Here is a 15664-nt window from a genome sequence, read left to right on the forward strand (position 1 = left end):
TATTTGGGACAGAAAAAAAGTTCCAACGCATAAGTCGGAAAAGTCGTATGTCGAATATCTGTCAATGTAAAGGTTATAACCAAAATTGAAGAATCGAAATCTATGATATCGTGTTTTTTATTTGAAACAATGTTCGATAATGTATTAATTTTACACAAAAAGTCCTTAACACGATATAGATTTTCAATATCGAGTATTTGTGGAATCTTTGCAAATGTGTATGTTACGGTTATCAGCTTAGAAATTCAAAAATAAACATCAATTTCTCGTCGATGACAACTTTTTACTGTCAAAATCAAAATCGTCGTATCTGCGAATCGTCGTAACTCGAGGGGGTCGTAACTCGGGGGACGCATGTAATTAGAAAAATAAAGGGGTTTTCCTTTGAGTTAAAACCGTTTGAAACAAGGTGGAATGTATAATGAGGTGTAGTTATAACGCGTTTGGCGATCCCCCCCCTGGGCTCCGATTTTGACAGATGGTTTTCTGCTTGTATATGTATTGATAGATTGTTTACGTTTTGCATGGTCAATATTTGGTGGAGATCAATTTGGGTGAATATTTTAGTTTATTAGAACACAGCCCGTGATTTAAAATGGAAATTTTCCTTCGAGAACTAGAAGCGTTCGCCAAACGCGGAAAACTAACTGTCACTTTTCTTCGTCGATTCTTCTTCCACCTAGCTGTCAAAACGGGCTTCCCAGTCAGACAGCCTTCTGTTAATTTACCCATTCGAGCAGTTTTGTGTCTGTCATAACAGTAATTTAAGAGCAATTTACCGGTACGAATTGTTGTCGTTTGTTGCAGTAAAAAGATATAAATAAGAACAAAAAAGTATTGTTTTAATGATCTTTTAGTGGAAGAAGACGTCGGCGGTGTGTTCAAAACTGTGAAATGTAAAAATAGCCGAGAAATTGTGTTTATTAGGGCTATTTGTGCATCACCTTCTCCGGGTGAAGCGGCTGTTCAAGTCGAGTTTGTCTAAAAAAAATACATTGTAATCGTTGACTTAAAGTTAAGGAAAATGATTGAATATAACCATTAAACTGTAATATAATAAATTTCGCGTTATTTATCAACAATTTGGCCGAAAAAAATAAAAACAAAATAGAGGAAAGAATTGGATCTGTCAAAACTGCTCGAATGGGTCAATTAACGACTGCTAATTTACCATTAAATTACTCTTAAATTACCGGCAATTTAGCGGTTAGATAAGGGTAAATTAAGTCCGATTTGTCTGACTGGGTTATAACTTGACCTGATATCTTTACGGTCCTTGGTTTGAAAGCTTTATTTTCGTTGAGCACAAGTGTCAACTGTCATCTGTTTCCACCAGATGGTTCAAAACGTCACTTGCATTTTCTTTACCAACCTGTCATTGACGGACATTTTGATCACGAGATCAACTGGTTCGTAAACAGTCAGGTGACAGAAAAAGTGCTCGCAGATAATTCCATTTCATCGTCATTCCGCTCGAAATATTCGTCTTCCAAAACTTCCAGCCGTCGGTACTCTCTCCAAAGATGGCCAAGTTAGGGGTAACTGTGACCCTGTTTCTGGCATTGGCCGTTTTTGGCAGTGCTCGTGCTGCTAATGTTCCAGTTTTCGTCTGGGGCAAACCATCGTAAGTATTCAAGGGCTTAGCAGAAGTCGATATTATAGCTTTATTTTACATTCCCCTCTCTTCCCAGTGTTACGTACGTTCCGGCACTGAGTCTGTATTCGAGCTCCGAATTTGGCGCCTTGGTTGAGGCACAAATTGACGAAAAGACTTTCACCATCGTGTTTGCAGAAGACCGACTGTCGGCGGAAGATCTCAGCCAATGCAAGTTGAAGACGCAAACTTGCTTCAAGAATTTGCAGAAGCTGGAGCGTAAGTCGTACCTCCCGAGTGTAGAGGAACCACTGAGTGTGCTGGAAGGTTCGAACGCTCAAAGCGTCCAGCTCCGGCCCGATGGAACGCTCAGCGAACGGATCGTCCCACAGGCGGGCGGAATCGTGGTGGTGAATCTGTCAGGTGGTGACTTTGCGTCACATGATGCTCTCATCGATGCCCTTTATGCACGACTCCACAAGGAGCATCCCAACATTGTGGCCATCTACACCGGCAAAACGCCCTCCTTCAGCTATTCCAGCTTGGTGCGCAAGACCCGTCAGGCCGGGCAAGAGCCGGAACCAACTAAGGTGGAGCTGAAGACCGATGGATTCCTGATGGTGTACGAAAAGTTCATGTTCGGCCAGGCCGATGCTGCCGAGCTCACCGTTGCCCAGCTGGGGGAGGCCACGAAGGTCGAAAATGCCACGACGGACGTTGTACAGATTCGACTGACTGGCGCCGGAGCACAGGTTGATCTGTTTTTCCTGCTGACCCAAGGCTCGTGGGAGATTACGGGAGTGTGGTTCGACAATCAGGAGTACTATCTGCGCCATCGGGTGCATGTTAATCAACACTTCTCGTACAGCTGCAATCAGTGGGAATACTATTCTTACGATTTGCAGAAGAAGATTGTCTTCGAGGAAGTGCAGCTGCAACCGTTCTGGCCGGGCGCTGATGGTGTAGCACCACCAAACAATCGGTTCGGAGATGCGTGGTACTGCGTCGGATTTACCACTGGTGGCATTCTGTCCGGACTGTTCTTGGTGCTTATCTTCATCATCATCGGCTCGTACGGCATTGCCTGGATGATGGATATCCGCACAATGGACCGCTTCGACGATCCGAAGGGCAAAACGATTACGGTGAATGCGGCCGAGTAAAGCAGCTACTGCTTCCCCGTTCATAACTGTGAACGATTCGAGGCGAAGTTTCGCTAGTAGTACTTCCGTTGAGCGATGGCCACTGTCCTTGTTTACGGTTTGGAATTGGAATGAGAAAGAAGACAATTTAAATACATTTGGCCATTCCTGTTAGAGCACATAAAGTACGGTGTTTTGGTATTTATTTATTTGGTCATTTCAAATACATGTGTTGTTGCAATAGAGAAACTTATGTAAGAACTGTACAGTATCTTAATTTGAGGTCCCTATCGGCCTTGTTCCGATACCACCAAAATTATAATTTAAAATATCTTCTTCTTCTTCTTTGGCTCAACAACCGATGCCGGTCAAGGCCTGCCAACACACTTGTGGGGTTGGCTTTCAGTGACTTATTGATTTCCCCCCATAGCAGGATAGTCAGTCCTACGTATGGCGGCACGGTCTATTTGGGGCTTGAACCCATGACGCGCATGTTGTTAAGTCGTACGAGTTGACGACTGTACCATGAGACCGGCTAATTTAAAATATATTAATAAAAAAATACACGCCGATACAATACAATTTAAATTCAGACAGGTGCGGATCATCCACTACGCAAACATGCCGATTTATGCCGATTTATAACTCGTAACGGGTAATTCAGAGTGAGCCGCCCATACGGTTCATGACTATTGGGTCTCGTGTATCGATATGGGGTATCGTGAGGGTATTGAACAGGACTTTTGATGTTGCGTCAAATAAGAAGAAGAAGAATGATTTATTCGATATCCAAAATGGTTCATTTTAATGACCTTATCAAGTTGATAGAACAAAATAAAGTGATAGTCGCAGTAATGGGATCAACTGCCAAATGGAAGGAATGTCCGTTATGGTCAAATACATTATTGCTGCAATGAGTTAAGCAATTTAGTTGAAATGCAAAAAATATACTAAACAAACATGTTACAACAATTTTTAACAAGTATTCGGTTTACTTGTATCTCATGCTTAATGGTCCATTCAGTGATCGAATGGAAGTGAAAGTGATTTTTAGTTGATTTTAATGATATGTGAGTCACGAAATATTAGATCATCAACACAGATCATTAGATACTAAACGAAGAAATAATTTAATCATTTTATGATTCATTTTTCATTTAACGTAAATTTTTGTGATTCCCCGTTGGTATCCAAATTTCATCGTCAACGGTAACAAATTTAAATCATAAAAATAGCGGAAAAGAGCAGCTTAATCGTTACTTCTAATAATACTTTTGCATACAATTTCGTATAAATAGTTCTCCCTTTTAGTGATCAATATTTGGTCGGTTCATAAAATGCATCTTGAATACAAAATGAGAACAATAAGCAAGACTTCACTTTGCATAAAACCGTTCGCTCCGATTAAGTTAATTGCTTTTTTTTCATCACACTTCCAGCGATTCTTTTTTTCGTTTTCTTAACGACTACTGTAAGCAAATGCGATGTCATCCTTGGCGAAAACAATAACGGCACGAAAGATTTTTACCGTTTATTATACGTTTTATTAACATTTTGTCATTCAAAATTGTGGTTTTTTTTAACAATGTAGGCAGACAACCGTTAGTTGTCTACATCTACTGACACTTTTGGAGTATACTATTTATGTTGCCTTCCGCAGGTTATCAATTATTGACTCTTTGCTGTGAAACTACCTCCCGACAATCCTTATTAATTCCACTTTTAATTTCGTCACATCCGCTTCTTACTTTCATCACAAATTTTAAATGTACGGCTATTCATACATCTACTGCAGTTGATATGGCTGTACAGCTACCGGTTCCAAATTTGTACGGAAGCTTATCGCTCCGAGGTGCAAGCAAACATCATAACAAATCAGAAGCCGAAGGCCACAAAACAAATTTACTGCTCCACTTGCGCTCACATTCTGTACGTGTCAGTTCACTATGCACAGCACTCTACACCGTTTTAGACAAGGCGCACGGAATCTCCTTTGTCGACCGACGTGGCCCGACGCACATCGAATCGACGCTTGCGCATATGGTAAGCGAGCACCCCGAGACAAACGATACCGAACACGGAGAACGTGTACACTAGAACCTGGAATGTGACGTAGAGTGGTGATGATCCTACCACCGGCTGCTGCTCTGCCGGAGGAACGACCACGTCCGCGGTGACCATTGTATTCAAGCGAACGGAAGCCGTTGGTTCCTTCGCAAACATTGGCGCCATCGTCGTCGCAATGTGACCAGCCTTCATCGGCTCGGACACTGTCGGCCACGGCCGGTGGGATGATGAAGCATATTCGGCAATTTCCTGTTCGATGCCATCGCCAAAATCTTCCGCGTAGTAGTCGCTATAGTCGTTCGCGGCCTTGGTGGTTGTTTCTACGCCCGCCGAGCACAGCTCCACAAAAACGGAGGAGAAGATGAGTGAGTTCGAAAGTCCTTGCATGTCTGCCCGCAGCTTGTGTTTGCGCATCTTGCTCAGCATACGCTCCATGTAGGTGGCGTTCCAACCATTGCCACAGATCTCGAGCACTCGCAGTTCGGGCAGATATTCTCGCAGCTCGATAAAGTTGATCGTCTCTATGCGATTGTAGGCAACGATCAGGGACTTGAGCTTGTTCATGGAGGAAAACATACGGAAATCAAGCTCTGTCATATTGTTGTAGGACAGGTCGAGCAAAGACATCCAGCTTAAGTTGGCAAACGTTTGCTCGTTGATCATAATGCTGGTATGGCTCAGAAACAGCTCTTCCAAGTGTTCCAACGACCCAAACACACTGTCCGGCCGAAGAGGATTATTGCTTAGGCTAAGCTTCGAAATGTTTTTCATCAGCATAATCGGTGTCACGTCCGTAATGGCGTTATCACTCAGCAGCAGATCGGTAATGTTAAAACCGCTACCCGATAGTTTCTCGATGCGGTTGTGGTTCGCTTGTACCACCTTCACATGATCACCCACATCTAGGCTGGTCAGAGAGTTGTTGTGCAGAAACAGCAGTGTTACCTTGAGGTCAGGAAAATCAAACGTTTTCAGCTGGTTGTACGATAGGTCCAGCTTGAACAGATAGTCTATGCTGTCGAAGATGCTAGCGGGCAATTCGGTGAGCATGTTGTTGCTTAAGCTGACTGATCGCAACATCGGGGTAGAGCTAAACAGCGTCGGTGGCAGTTGGGTGATTTGATTTCCCGAAAGCACCAGCTGGGTGAGATTCTTTAACCCGTAGAATGCATTCGGTGCGATGCTGGTCAAGTTGTTCGAGATTAGATAGAGGATGTGCAGCGCATCCAGCCCGCGGAAGGTGTAATCCTCGAGCGCGCTCAGAACGTTGCTTCGGATGATGATCTTGAACAGACCGGGCGTCTTTTCGAATGCTCCCGGTTCGATGCGACTGAGCGATCCTTGAAAAATTTCTATCGAGGTCAGATTGGTAAAAGGTGCGAAGGAGTCCACGGTTAGAATCGTATCGTTGTAGCGCAAAATCAACAGATCATTGATGTTCATGATGTTAGCGGGGCAGAACATCTCTGGGTGGTTTAGTACGGTGCTGTTTGCGTTGATTACAACGCAACTAGCTGGATGACACATGCATAGCGCTGCATCCGCCGATTCGAATGAAACGACGGCACTCAGAGTGATGCCCACCAGTATGCTAATGCAAGATCAAGAAAAAGTAACGAAAAAAGAGGCACAAGATCACATTCAAGCACACAAATATTGAAGGCGTTCCGTTGTTTCCAGCGTTGCGAATTCTCCATAATGACGACGGATAGACGGACTTACCCTGCGTAGCTGAGCTTCATCGTGTTGAGCGACTTAACTAATGAACCTCACTGGATTACTGTCGGTGATTGACTGAACGATGATCGCAAACTTGAATCGAGATTGGATCGCTCGAGCTAAAGGGGCATTTCGGTGCGAGTGCGAGTGCCGTTATCACCACCAGGACGTAAACGGTTTCTCGTGCGAACAACACACATGGAAGCATCGATTGTCAATTCTGTCTTCGTTCCAGTGGTTTGCGTTTTTGTGATAAGGAATCGTCTTCGTTGTTCAGCTTGTTGCGCTGCGTCCCCTGGCGGGTACGGTTGCATGCTCGTGTATAAGATGATCAAAGCATTCTTTCCAGACAAGCATTTCTCAAATGATTCGGTATCAAAAACTCGTTCCCACTACTTTGCTGAGAATAGCAAGATACTTCTTTCAATCGAAAATGGTTGTGCTTGTGAGTAATGAAGTTCCTCCGTTTAGTATAGTTCATTTGGCATTCTTTATTGTTTTACACGAGTTGCATTCATTCGAAACTGATCAAGTGTATACAGCCAAATCGGGCCAGATTGCTCATTTGCTAGTAAGAATCTGAAGCTTATCAAGAAACCGTTTCGCAAACTTGCCATCGATAAATATAATTATTACATGCATTCACAGGACTATTTTTTGCAAATCGTTTCCTGTTCCCTTATCAAATCATTGGTTTGCATACACGCTTTGAATAGAGAAAACAATTTAGCCGAATGTAACAGACCAATACGCGAGGTTTGGAATTGAAATCTACGCATCAATGCGTGACTGCATTTGCGGTGCCCTTTGGCACTCTCAATTTGCTAGTGTTTGAAAAAATTCCCATGAATCACCGGTTGACTAAGACCTACGTAGCACAGCGTTCTATAGGAACCCAAGAACAGATGCCACTCAAACCTACAACTGATAGCGCAGTGCGTTCCAAACAAATACTTTAATACGTCAAGTTGTTTGTCTTAATGTTCTACGTAATTATTCATAACATCGTGGTACTCCGTACTGGCGTCTCCTCAACAGCTGCACTTCCTGTATGTTATACTAGCAATAAACTCGGTACAGCTTTGGCTCTGCTAGCGACATTTTAGCACAATGGAAACGTTGTCAATAAGAGACTCACTAGCCGTTCAAATCGCAAGAAACCAAACTTTCGTGCGAGATGGACGTTCGTCGCTGGATGCGTTCCTTAAGCACTACCGGAAAGTATCGACTATCGACAAACAATTTACCCAGCAGTCCACACACCATACACAATAGCAGTGCAATGACGACATACTCTGCCGTCTTATCACCTTCACGACCGTGTTCGTGCCTTTCCCCGGCACGGTCATCATCGCCCAGCTCATGGTCGGTCTCGTTACCGAACGCTGGCGTCACCTTCAACGGACACTTTGACTCGTCGAACAGGTAGTCGCTCCGTATGTACGGCTGAATGTCATGCTTCTTCAGGTCGTCGATCGCAATCGACAGCGAGGTCGAGTTCCAGGGCAGATCGTAGATACCGAGCGATTTCAGGTTCGGGAAATTTCTCTTGATCGAACCGATCGAGATGTTAGCGATCGGGTTTCCGCTGATCATCAGCCTTTCCAGCAGCCGCTGCGAGGTTAAATTTTCCAGATCGATCTTCTTCAGATTATTGTACGATATGTCCAGGAAGCGCAGCTTCCGCAAATCGTGCAACGTTTTATAGTTTAGGCTGATGTTCGTGCACTCGATGTTGAGGGCAGTGATTTGCTTCAGGTTCAGAAAGTCCGTTCCCTTTTTCTGCAGATTGTGCGAAATGTCCAGCGAGCGAAGCGTATCTGCACACCGCTGCAACCAATCGAATCCCTGCAGACGGTTGTGTGCCAGATAGAGCTTCTCGAGACTGCAATTGCGCCCGACTGTTACCGTATCGATGGCGTTGTGTGAGGCATGAAACTCGCTGCAGTTTCCGTTCACGTGCACGCTGGTTAGATTGTTGTACTTAAGGTTCACCTTACGCACGCTAATCTCCGTCCAGGACATGTCGACCAGCTGGTTGTAGGACGCATCGAGGTACGTCAGCGCAACGGCACCATCCGGAGGGAACCAACTATCGAAGCTGAGCAGTAGCAGTCGGTTGTGGTTGAGATCGAGCGTTTTAAGCTTGCGCAGCTTGTGAAACACTCCACTCGGCAGGCGTGTCAGGTTGTTGTACGACAGGTTAAGCTCTTCCAGCTCGCGCAAAAACTCGAACGCATCGTGCTTGATCTCGGCGATACGGTTGTGGTGGAACAGCAGATACTGCAGCTTGGGGGTTTTGGGAAACATGTGCGAATCTAGTAGCGTGATGTTCGTTCCCGTGATTTCAATGTGATTCAGCTTGTTACAGTCGACAAAGCTGTTCGGATCAATCTCGCGGTAGAATAGACTGTTCAGAACGATGAAGCTCTCAAGGTTCGGCAGCGAGGCAAACATCTTCGTCGGCACACCGATTATCTTCTTGTTGCTGATGGTTAGCTTCGTGATGAAGCTCCAGTTGAACTTGATGTCGGTGCTGGACGATTGGAAGACATCGTCAAAGTCGATAAACTCACAGTGCGGTGGTTTTTCTCCCTCGTGATCGAAACACACGTCCACAAAGTCATTATCCTCGGCAAATGCGATCGATACCGCACCCCATACGATCGCTAGTAGCCTATTGGATTCGGAAGCACCAATCGTACAATCAGATGAATCTTTGTGAATTGCCACAGCTCTTCCAATACTTACCAGTACCGAAACATGACGCGCGAGAACGGTAACCGCTATCTAAAACGTCGTAATACGTACTGATGTCGTTCGGTGCTCGGAATAAGCTACTGTATCGTGGAGCAGGAATGTGCAGGGGATTAAGAAATAAGGCACATCCATAGCGTATGCCACACCACTGCGCCATACAGTCGGGCCAAAGCGCGTTACGGAATCCATCGACACTGTGGCCGGTGTAGACACAATAGACTTAAACCTTAATTGAAGAAGATTGGTTCACCGTCGTGCATTTCGGGAGAGCGATCTTAAAGTCGCAGTATCAGCACGTTCGTAAGAGAGAAGCCAGAGCGCGTATCGAGCTATAGTAAATCAAATCGTTGTGGCAGTGTATGATACGATTTCATACGAAGACATCTGTGTATGCGGATGAGGATGAATGAGTAACAGATCGGCTTGGGATAGGAACCAGCAGCGATGGAAAGACATTTCCGGTGCATGTGTACGAGCAAATAAGTGTGTGAATCTGTGTGTGTGCTACATCGTAACGCTATCTGGAATAACGCGCCTGCAAGGTATGCAATCGTGCGCTACGTATCATAATGTACACCAAGCGCCGTACACTTTCTTGTAACACCAACAATACACACATTTTTGTCATAACCTTGGAATAAACATTTCATTTCATGTATGTACAATTTTATGTTACAGTCCGTGTTCGATCGTTTTTGATCTTGCGCCATCAATCACGGCGAGGGAATCATTTAATCAACCCAACCACATCCAATATGGTCGAGCTGTCGAGCTACGGTGATTCGATTCTCACGCACAACTAGACCGTAGGCGAAAGATCGTCACAGGGACGGTCGGAATGCCCACTTCCGGTCTGCTGAATGAATGAAGAAGAAATGTGTGCTGGGGGGATAAAAAAAAGACAAAAACCTACGGCCTCGGATTGAGAAGAAATCTAGAGCTGGCGCAAGCCAACCGACACCAATCTGGCGTGCGCTGGCTGCCCGCCGTGAGTCGAATTTATCGATATTTAGTGTCAGATTTATGCGTTCAATCGTATGGCACCGTGTGTGGCTTCAAAATGTCTTGGTTTGATTGCTGTGGTAGTGGTGGTTGTGGAGGTTATTTCTTCTTCGGTTTCGTTCCCATTCCACCACGAATGTAGTCGTTCACGAATGCAGGAGCGAAGAGAGGCATATTGGGCATTGAATGAAGCTATGGACGCAAGCGAATGCTCGCTAGTAACAACTCTCCGTTCAAGTTGAATGAAATCGAATTTATAAATCTTTCGCTTTAATGATATGATGTGCTTCGATGGGGTCGCTTTAGCAGTTGGCAAGCAGTTGCAATTTAATTCATCTCAGAGTATGAAAATATAAAGCCATGGATCAATCAATACATCGGAATCAGTGGACAAGTAGAACTGGTATGCGTAGTGTGTGGTCTAGAGGAACAATAATTTCATTGGATAGGAAGTTGGGACGATTTACTTCCTTATGATTTTTGTGAAACCTATTTTATGTTTATGATTTACAAATTTTGTTAATAATCTATACAACAAATCCTATGTCCGATTACTGAGTGTGTCGAATATCGAGCTAATTTGACTGGCGTTAACCAGTTTTTCACCGCCAGTGTGACATTTACCATTAAATTTGAGCGCATTAACGTCGTGCAGAAATGTGCAGCCAATATTTTTACGGAGGTCACGGCGGAGGTCGCATCACCAGCGCCATACACACCAGTGAACCACTTCATTCGGCGAACGATGATTAACAGCAGAAATAACCTTTAAAAGGGGCCATTATTGGCGCCCTGGCTGGTGGACCAGTTTATGCTGCCGGATGGAGCTTTCCCCTTTGCGCACCCTGACCCCACGGTGCTGGGTGACAGACGCTCTCGGTGACTCGGCGCTGACAGTAGCGCGCCGTACGATTCGCAATCCAACCCGTCGTTTACCTCCCTTCCCCCGCAGAATTTCCACCGAGCGTTGAGATTAATAAATCAAATAAAACACCGCTTGCAATCGAGGGAGATCAGTCCCGAAGCGCCATGGTCGCGTTCAGTGCCGGCATGGCGGCATTTATTCGTCGTTTATTTTTTTTTATGTTGCTCGCTAGTTGGGACTCCGTCTTTTCTCCGCTGCTTTCCATACCGTTCAGTGACGCTTCAAGGCGATAAATTATAGTAATTTAAACGTTGTTTCAATATTGAGAGTAAATCGTGATACAATTCCATTTTCGTGAGCACACCTCCTGCGACGATTGTTGGGCGTGCGGTGAAGGTGTAGCAATTGCTGAATTGTAAGCGGTTTTTTTTTCCAGCGCGTCATTCAGTGAAATGTTTTTGCATTTGCTGTCCTGCGACTCTAATAGGTTTGATCGTTGTGAGGCATCTGTTATCTAACGCATTTAGATATTATTGTAAATAAATCCTTTTCTGAACTCGATTAACTTCATTTTAAAAATGTATTTTCAAAACTAACCAGACACAACTGCTTAAGCATTCGTTTTCATGTGTATTACATGAATAGATACATTGTACACAGCCACAATTATGTCGGTCACCCGTAGCTTAGTGTCCAGTCGCACTTAGCGGTCCACTTTTGAACGGTCGGTGATCTATCATTTTTGGTTGTTTGCAAAAACTAGACCTCCAAATCCTTGCTATTCCCTATTTTTTTCATTCGAATGCCTCTCACCCTCTCCGTTTGTGGACCGCGGACCATACCAACCGTGCCCTTTTTACTACAAGTTGTCCAGCTTTGGTCAAGAATGACAAGTCGAAGTAAGTTCCACCGCTGTGTAGATTAATTACGATAAGATCCATTACTATCCACTTTTACCAGATTATTTACTAATGGCTGGTGCTGCCTGGTGTGTCGGCCAGGCAGGGTACGCTGTGTGTGTGTGTGTGTGTGTGTGTGTGTGTGTGTGCCAAACTCTATAAACACTAGTTTTGCTTTTTCGATGTTGCTTTACTGCAAGTCGTGAGTTTCTAATCTAAACGTGTGCGGCAGTAATCAATCAACGCCGGGCGAGAACGGGATTTGGCGATTAATGTCTCAAATACTTGACCAGTGCAGGCACAATACAGGGGGAGGTAAGCGTGTTAGGGATCATAAAATAATTATGATATACTTTTGACACGGCCATTTGCAGCCGATCAGTCACGATCCTGTCCAGCTGGGGTGTTTGAATTTGGATTATTATTTTCTGCCGTGAATGTTCTTCACTATTTAAACGATGGCGAGGTAGTAGATGGTTTGGCTTGTATAATGTGCCGTTTAAAACAATGGAACAATAAATGGTTGGATATTTCCAACATGGTAAGGTGTGGCAGGTAATTTAAGGCAAAACGGTATGCAATTGATACGGAAAAAAACACCAACAGCAACTCAATTGGTCATAAAGCGGTGCTAATGTTTAGGATCATACTTGGCTATATGCTTTGCCCTGTTGTGCGGTCGTAATTTGCTACGGAACATAAATTTCTCACTTGCTTTGGATACATTTGTCTTGGGCTTATTGCAATGATCGAGTGGCTCGTATATTGTGTGCCAAAATGATCTCTTTAGCAAATGCTCATTTCTTGTAGTCATTGGATAGGTAATGAGGGTGCGTAAATGTTATGCTTGTTGTGTCAAAATTATGATTGAAGTCTTCATAATATCAAGCAAAGAGGATTGTTACAAGATCAAATGATTCCTAAACACTCAAAACTGTTGTTGTTTTATATGATACTTTATGTAATGGGAAAATAAGTCAAAAGTCAAAAAATTATTTTGTTAATAAGTTGTTACGTGCACTTAATGTAAAGACAGATGTAAAGTATGACGAATATTTTTTTTTATTCAGGAGGATTTGCAAGGATGACGAATATAATATTAATTAAAAGAACATATTGTTTTAGGATCGTGATTTGATTGATTCATAATTAGTTTCCCATAACCTTTACCGTTTGTAAAATTCACGTAAATAGTTATGCTTTTTACACAAACCTTTGTCATTGTTTATTTATTTTACCTTTCATTCCAGAGCATTTCCGTTTTGTGGCGCATCAATAGTACATTTATTTCATGCTAGTGATTTTTTGGATATCTTTTCAAATCTTACACATCGTTTCATTCTCTTACTAGGTTTGGTGGCATCAGATAAAACGCCCCGTTATGGAACGTTACTCACGCTACGCAAGGATGTTGGCATAATCATTGCTCACCGATCAGCTTGCAGGGAATGAGGTTCGAATAAAGATGTCACCGGTAGATGGTTGTCGGCACCGTTGCCAGCTAACATACTGGCCGGTATAAATTCCAATCAGTGGCAATCTTCAACAGTAATGGCCACCAGCAATATGCGTCGATCGCTGGCTTGTATGGTGCTTATGGTGGTTTTTTCATCTTGCAAGAGAGCAATAAGTTACCAAAGCAATGAGAATAGCAAATGATGGCGATGATGGCGCAACAAAAACCGAAAGGATCATGATCTTTGCTCATGGCGTGGGGAAATTAAACGAAGCTATAAATTAGTAACGTGTCCTGCTGTATGTTTATAGTACATATTTTATTACTTCATAACTGGGAAATGAACATATCACTTGTTAGTATCGGTAAGTGTACTGTAGGTAGATTTTTTGTTGTATTCAAGAAAATGGAGTTTAGCAATAATGAGGAAATATTTGGGTTTACTAATGCAAAATTAAACGATTAAATTAAGCTATAATACAAAACCAAAACAGTCATAACGGTATGATTCAAACAATTCAAATGCATCTGAAATGCCAGCATAAGAAAAATACATTGCGCATGAGCGCGAAACGTCACACAGCAACGGGTGTCCTCACCCCAACAATCCGCGCTACGCGTCGCACGTAGCCAGGACATATATTTCTAGAAGTCCCGTCAAAACAATAGATACGGAAAACTTGTAAACCTTTATTGTAGTCGTAGTTACGTAGTGTTCTGCAGTGACCGGTGTGCCAATCAATCTGCCTCTAAACCAGCGCTGTGTTGAACGGATTTCGTTGAAAGCTGAATCGCTCGGCTTACTCGGGAAGGATACAAGTGTGGGCACATTCCGTTGGTGTACGCTATCTTCAGCTTCTCTTTTGCAATAGTGAAGGAGTGTGATTCAATTATTAATACAGTGACGATGCGTTGCTCGGTGTGTAATTACTATTCGTGGAGTTACTTTATCGCGTTCGGAGAAATCTTCATCTCCTTCCACATTGCCCGAGCCTTCCTGCACTGTGCACGGTCGACAAGCTTTTCGCAAAAGCTAGCTTGCGATGGTGGTAAGTAGGGAAGTGGGAAAGCGAGGGAAAAGAGGCACTTTTCAATGACTCATCGGCTTGCGTTTCATTCCTACAGTTGAGCCTATCATCGTATTGCTGGTGTTGTACAATTTGCTTTCTCTGTTACTTATCATCGGTGTTACAAAGGTGCGTATGTTGAGTAGTAGAATAAATATTGAGTTTCTATCAGTATTTTTTTTTATTTTTTTTTAGCGCAATGAAAAATTACTACAGATTTATCAAACCTGCACAATTACCCTCAAAGCATCGGCTATCGTGCGACGGATAGTGCTCAGCGCGACCGAGTATGACGGAAGGAATGATGGTAAAACGATAACAGAGATTAAACTTATCATCGTGTTTACGTGTAAGTAGCAGAAAAATGCTTCCATCTATGCTTTAAAAGCAATATCCTACGAGTTATTTCATTCATACAAAACAATCATATCTCGTGTTGTAGTAATATTCACCCTGGAAGCGCTCGTGGTTGCCGGTGCCTGTCGGAAAATGCGTCGCGAACAACAGGAGCAGCTGTACTACATAGATGTGGTCTAGTGGCGTCCCGATAAAGGAGCTGGACAACCACATCTGGAGCAATGCTAAGGGAAATGCAGGCTGGTCATTGCATCTTACCCGTCCGTCCGTCTGTCGCACTGTAGCAATCGCGGTAAAATATCGGGGGTTGTCAAAGGAAGCTGTTGCCAAAGGATGTTTCAGTTCGTCAAACAGGCCGCCGCCTTGGACTGTTCAATGTCATTCCATCCACTCCGGGAGTGTACCGCTACCGATGGACACGTTTGCAATTAAAACCCATTCAACACATATACCTTGCATATATTTACATTTAACAATCGCGTCGTACGTGCTTCTTAGAGGATTATACAGCGGTGAGAACTTAATGATACAACAAAAAAAAACAACAAAGCAAACATAATTAACTCATACAAGACACTATTGGAATGCAACAAATTACGCGTACCAGTGCATAACCAGTACTCGTTGGCCGTGGCGAGAAGTGATACCGGTACTTTTTGGCTGACACATACCTTACCCAGTGCTTTTTGTAACACAGATTAGGAAAAGTGCTATAGTAGCAAATGAAATTCGCAAA

General features: G+C 43.6%; 3 protein-coding genes across 3 annotated transcripts; 2 read left to right on the forward strand and 1 right to left on the reverse strand.

Annotated features, from left to right (window-relative positions):
• The first annotated feature begins 1385 nt into the window (after nt 1–1385).
• On the forward strand, nt 1386–2921 carry LOC121601894 (V-type proton ATPase subunit S1-like). The gene is made up of 2 exons (XM_041930702.1): nt 1386–1624; nt 1692–2921. Exons 1-2 carry the CDS (start codon nt 1524–1526, stop codon nt 2755–2757), a joined length of 1167 nt encoding a protein of 388 aa, XP_041786636.1. The 5' UTR covers nt 1386–1523; the 3' UTR covers nt 2758–2921.
• A 1333-nt stretch (nt 2922–4254) lies between these two features.
• LOC121601893 (leucine-rich repeat receptor protein kinase MSL1-like) lies at nt 4255–9375 on the reverse strand. The gene is made up of 3 exons (XM_041930701.1): nt 9274–9375; nt 7661–9199; nt 4255–6394 (listed from the first exon to the last, which is right to left on the reverse strand). Exons 1-3 carry the CDS (start codon nt 9285–9287, stop codon nt 4705–4707), a joined length of 3243 nt encoding a protein of 1080 aa, XP_041786635.1. The 5' UTR covers nt 9288–9375; the 3' UTR covers nt 4255–4704.
• Nucleotides 9376–14125: 4750 nt separating this feature from the next.
• On the forward strand, nt 14126–15460 carry LOC121601892. Its single transcript, XM_041930700.1, has 4 exons — nt 14126–14553; nt 14630–14700; nt 14767–14920; nt 15014–15460. Exons 1-4 carry the CDS (start codon nt 14412–14414, stop codon nt 15106–15108), a joined length of 462 nt encoding a protein of 153 aa, XP_041786634.1. The 5' UTR covers nt 14126–14411; the 3' UTR covers nt 15109–15460.
• Nucleotides 15461–15664: the final 204 nt, after the last annotated feature.

The sequence above is a fragment of the Anopheles merus genome, unplaced genomic scaffold (assembly GCF_017562075.2).
Source record: "Anopheles merus strain MAF unplaced genomic scaffold, AmerM5.1 LNR4000217, whole genome shotgun sequence".
Taxonomy (NCBI): domain Eukaryota; kingdom Metazoa; phylum Arthropoda; class Insecta; order Diptera; family Culicidae; genus Anopheles; species Anopheles merus.

What these genes read in the sequence shown, in the direction of transcription:
- LOC121601894 (XM_041930702.1), top strand. Translation starts at nt 1,524, where the DNA reads ATGGCCAAGTTAGGGGTAACTGTGACCCTGTTTCTGGCATTGGCCGTT. An exon ending in TTCGTCTGGGGCAAACCATC is followed by an intron (nt 1,625 to 1,691) that starts GTAAGTATTCAA and finishes CTCTCTTCCCAG; the next exon opens with TGTTACGTACGTTCCGGCAC.
- LOC121601893 (XM_041930701.1), bottom strand. An exon ending in TCTTGCGATTTGAACGGCTA is followed by an intron (nt 6,395 to 7,660) that starts GTGAGTCTCTTA and finishes ATCTTGCATTAG; the next exon opens with CATACTGGTGGGCATCACTC.
- LOC121601892 (XM_041930700.1), top strand. Translation starts at nt 14,412, where the DNA reads ATGCGTTGCTCGGTGTGTAATTACTATTCGTGGAGTTACTTTATCGCG. An exon ending in TTATCATCGGTGTTACAAAG is followed by an intron (nt 14,701 to 14,766) that starts GTGCGTATGTTG and finishes ATTTTTTTTTAG; the next exon opens with CGCAATGAAAAATTACTACA. An exon ending in ACTTATCATCGTGTTTACGT is followed by an intron (nt 14,921 to 15,013) that starts GTAAGTAGCAGA and finishes CTCGTGTTGTAG; the next exon opens with TAATATTCACCCTGGAAGCG.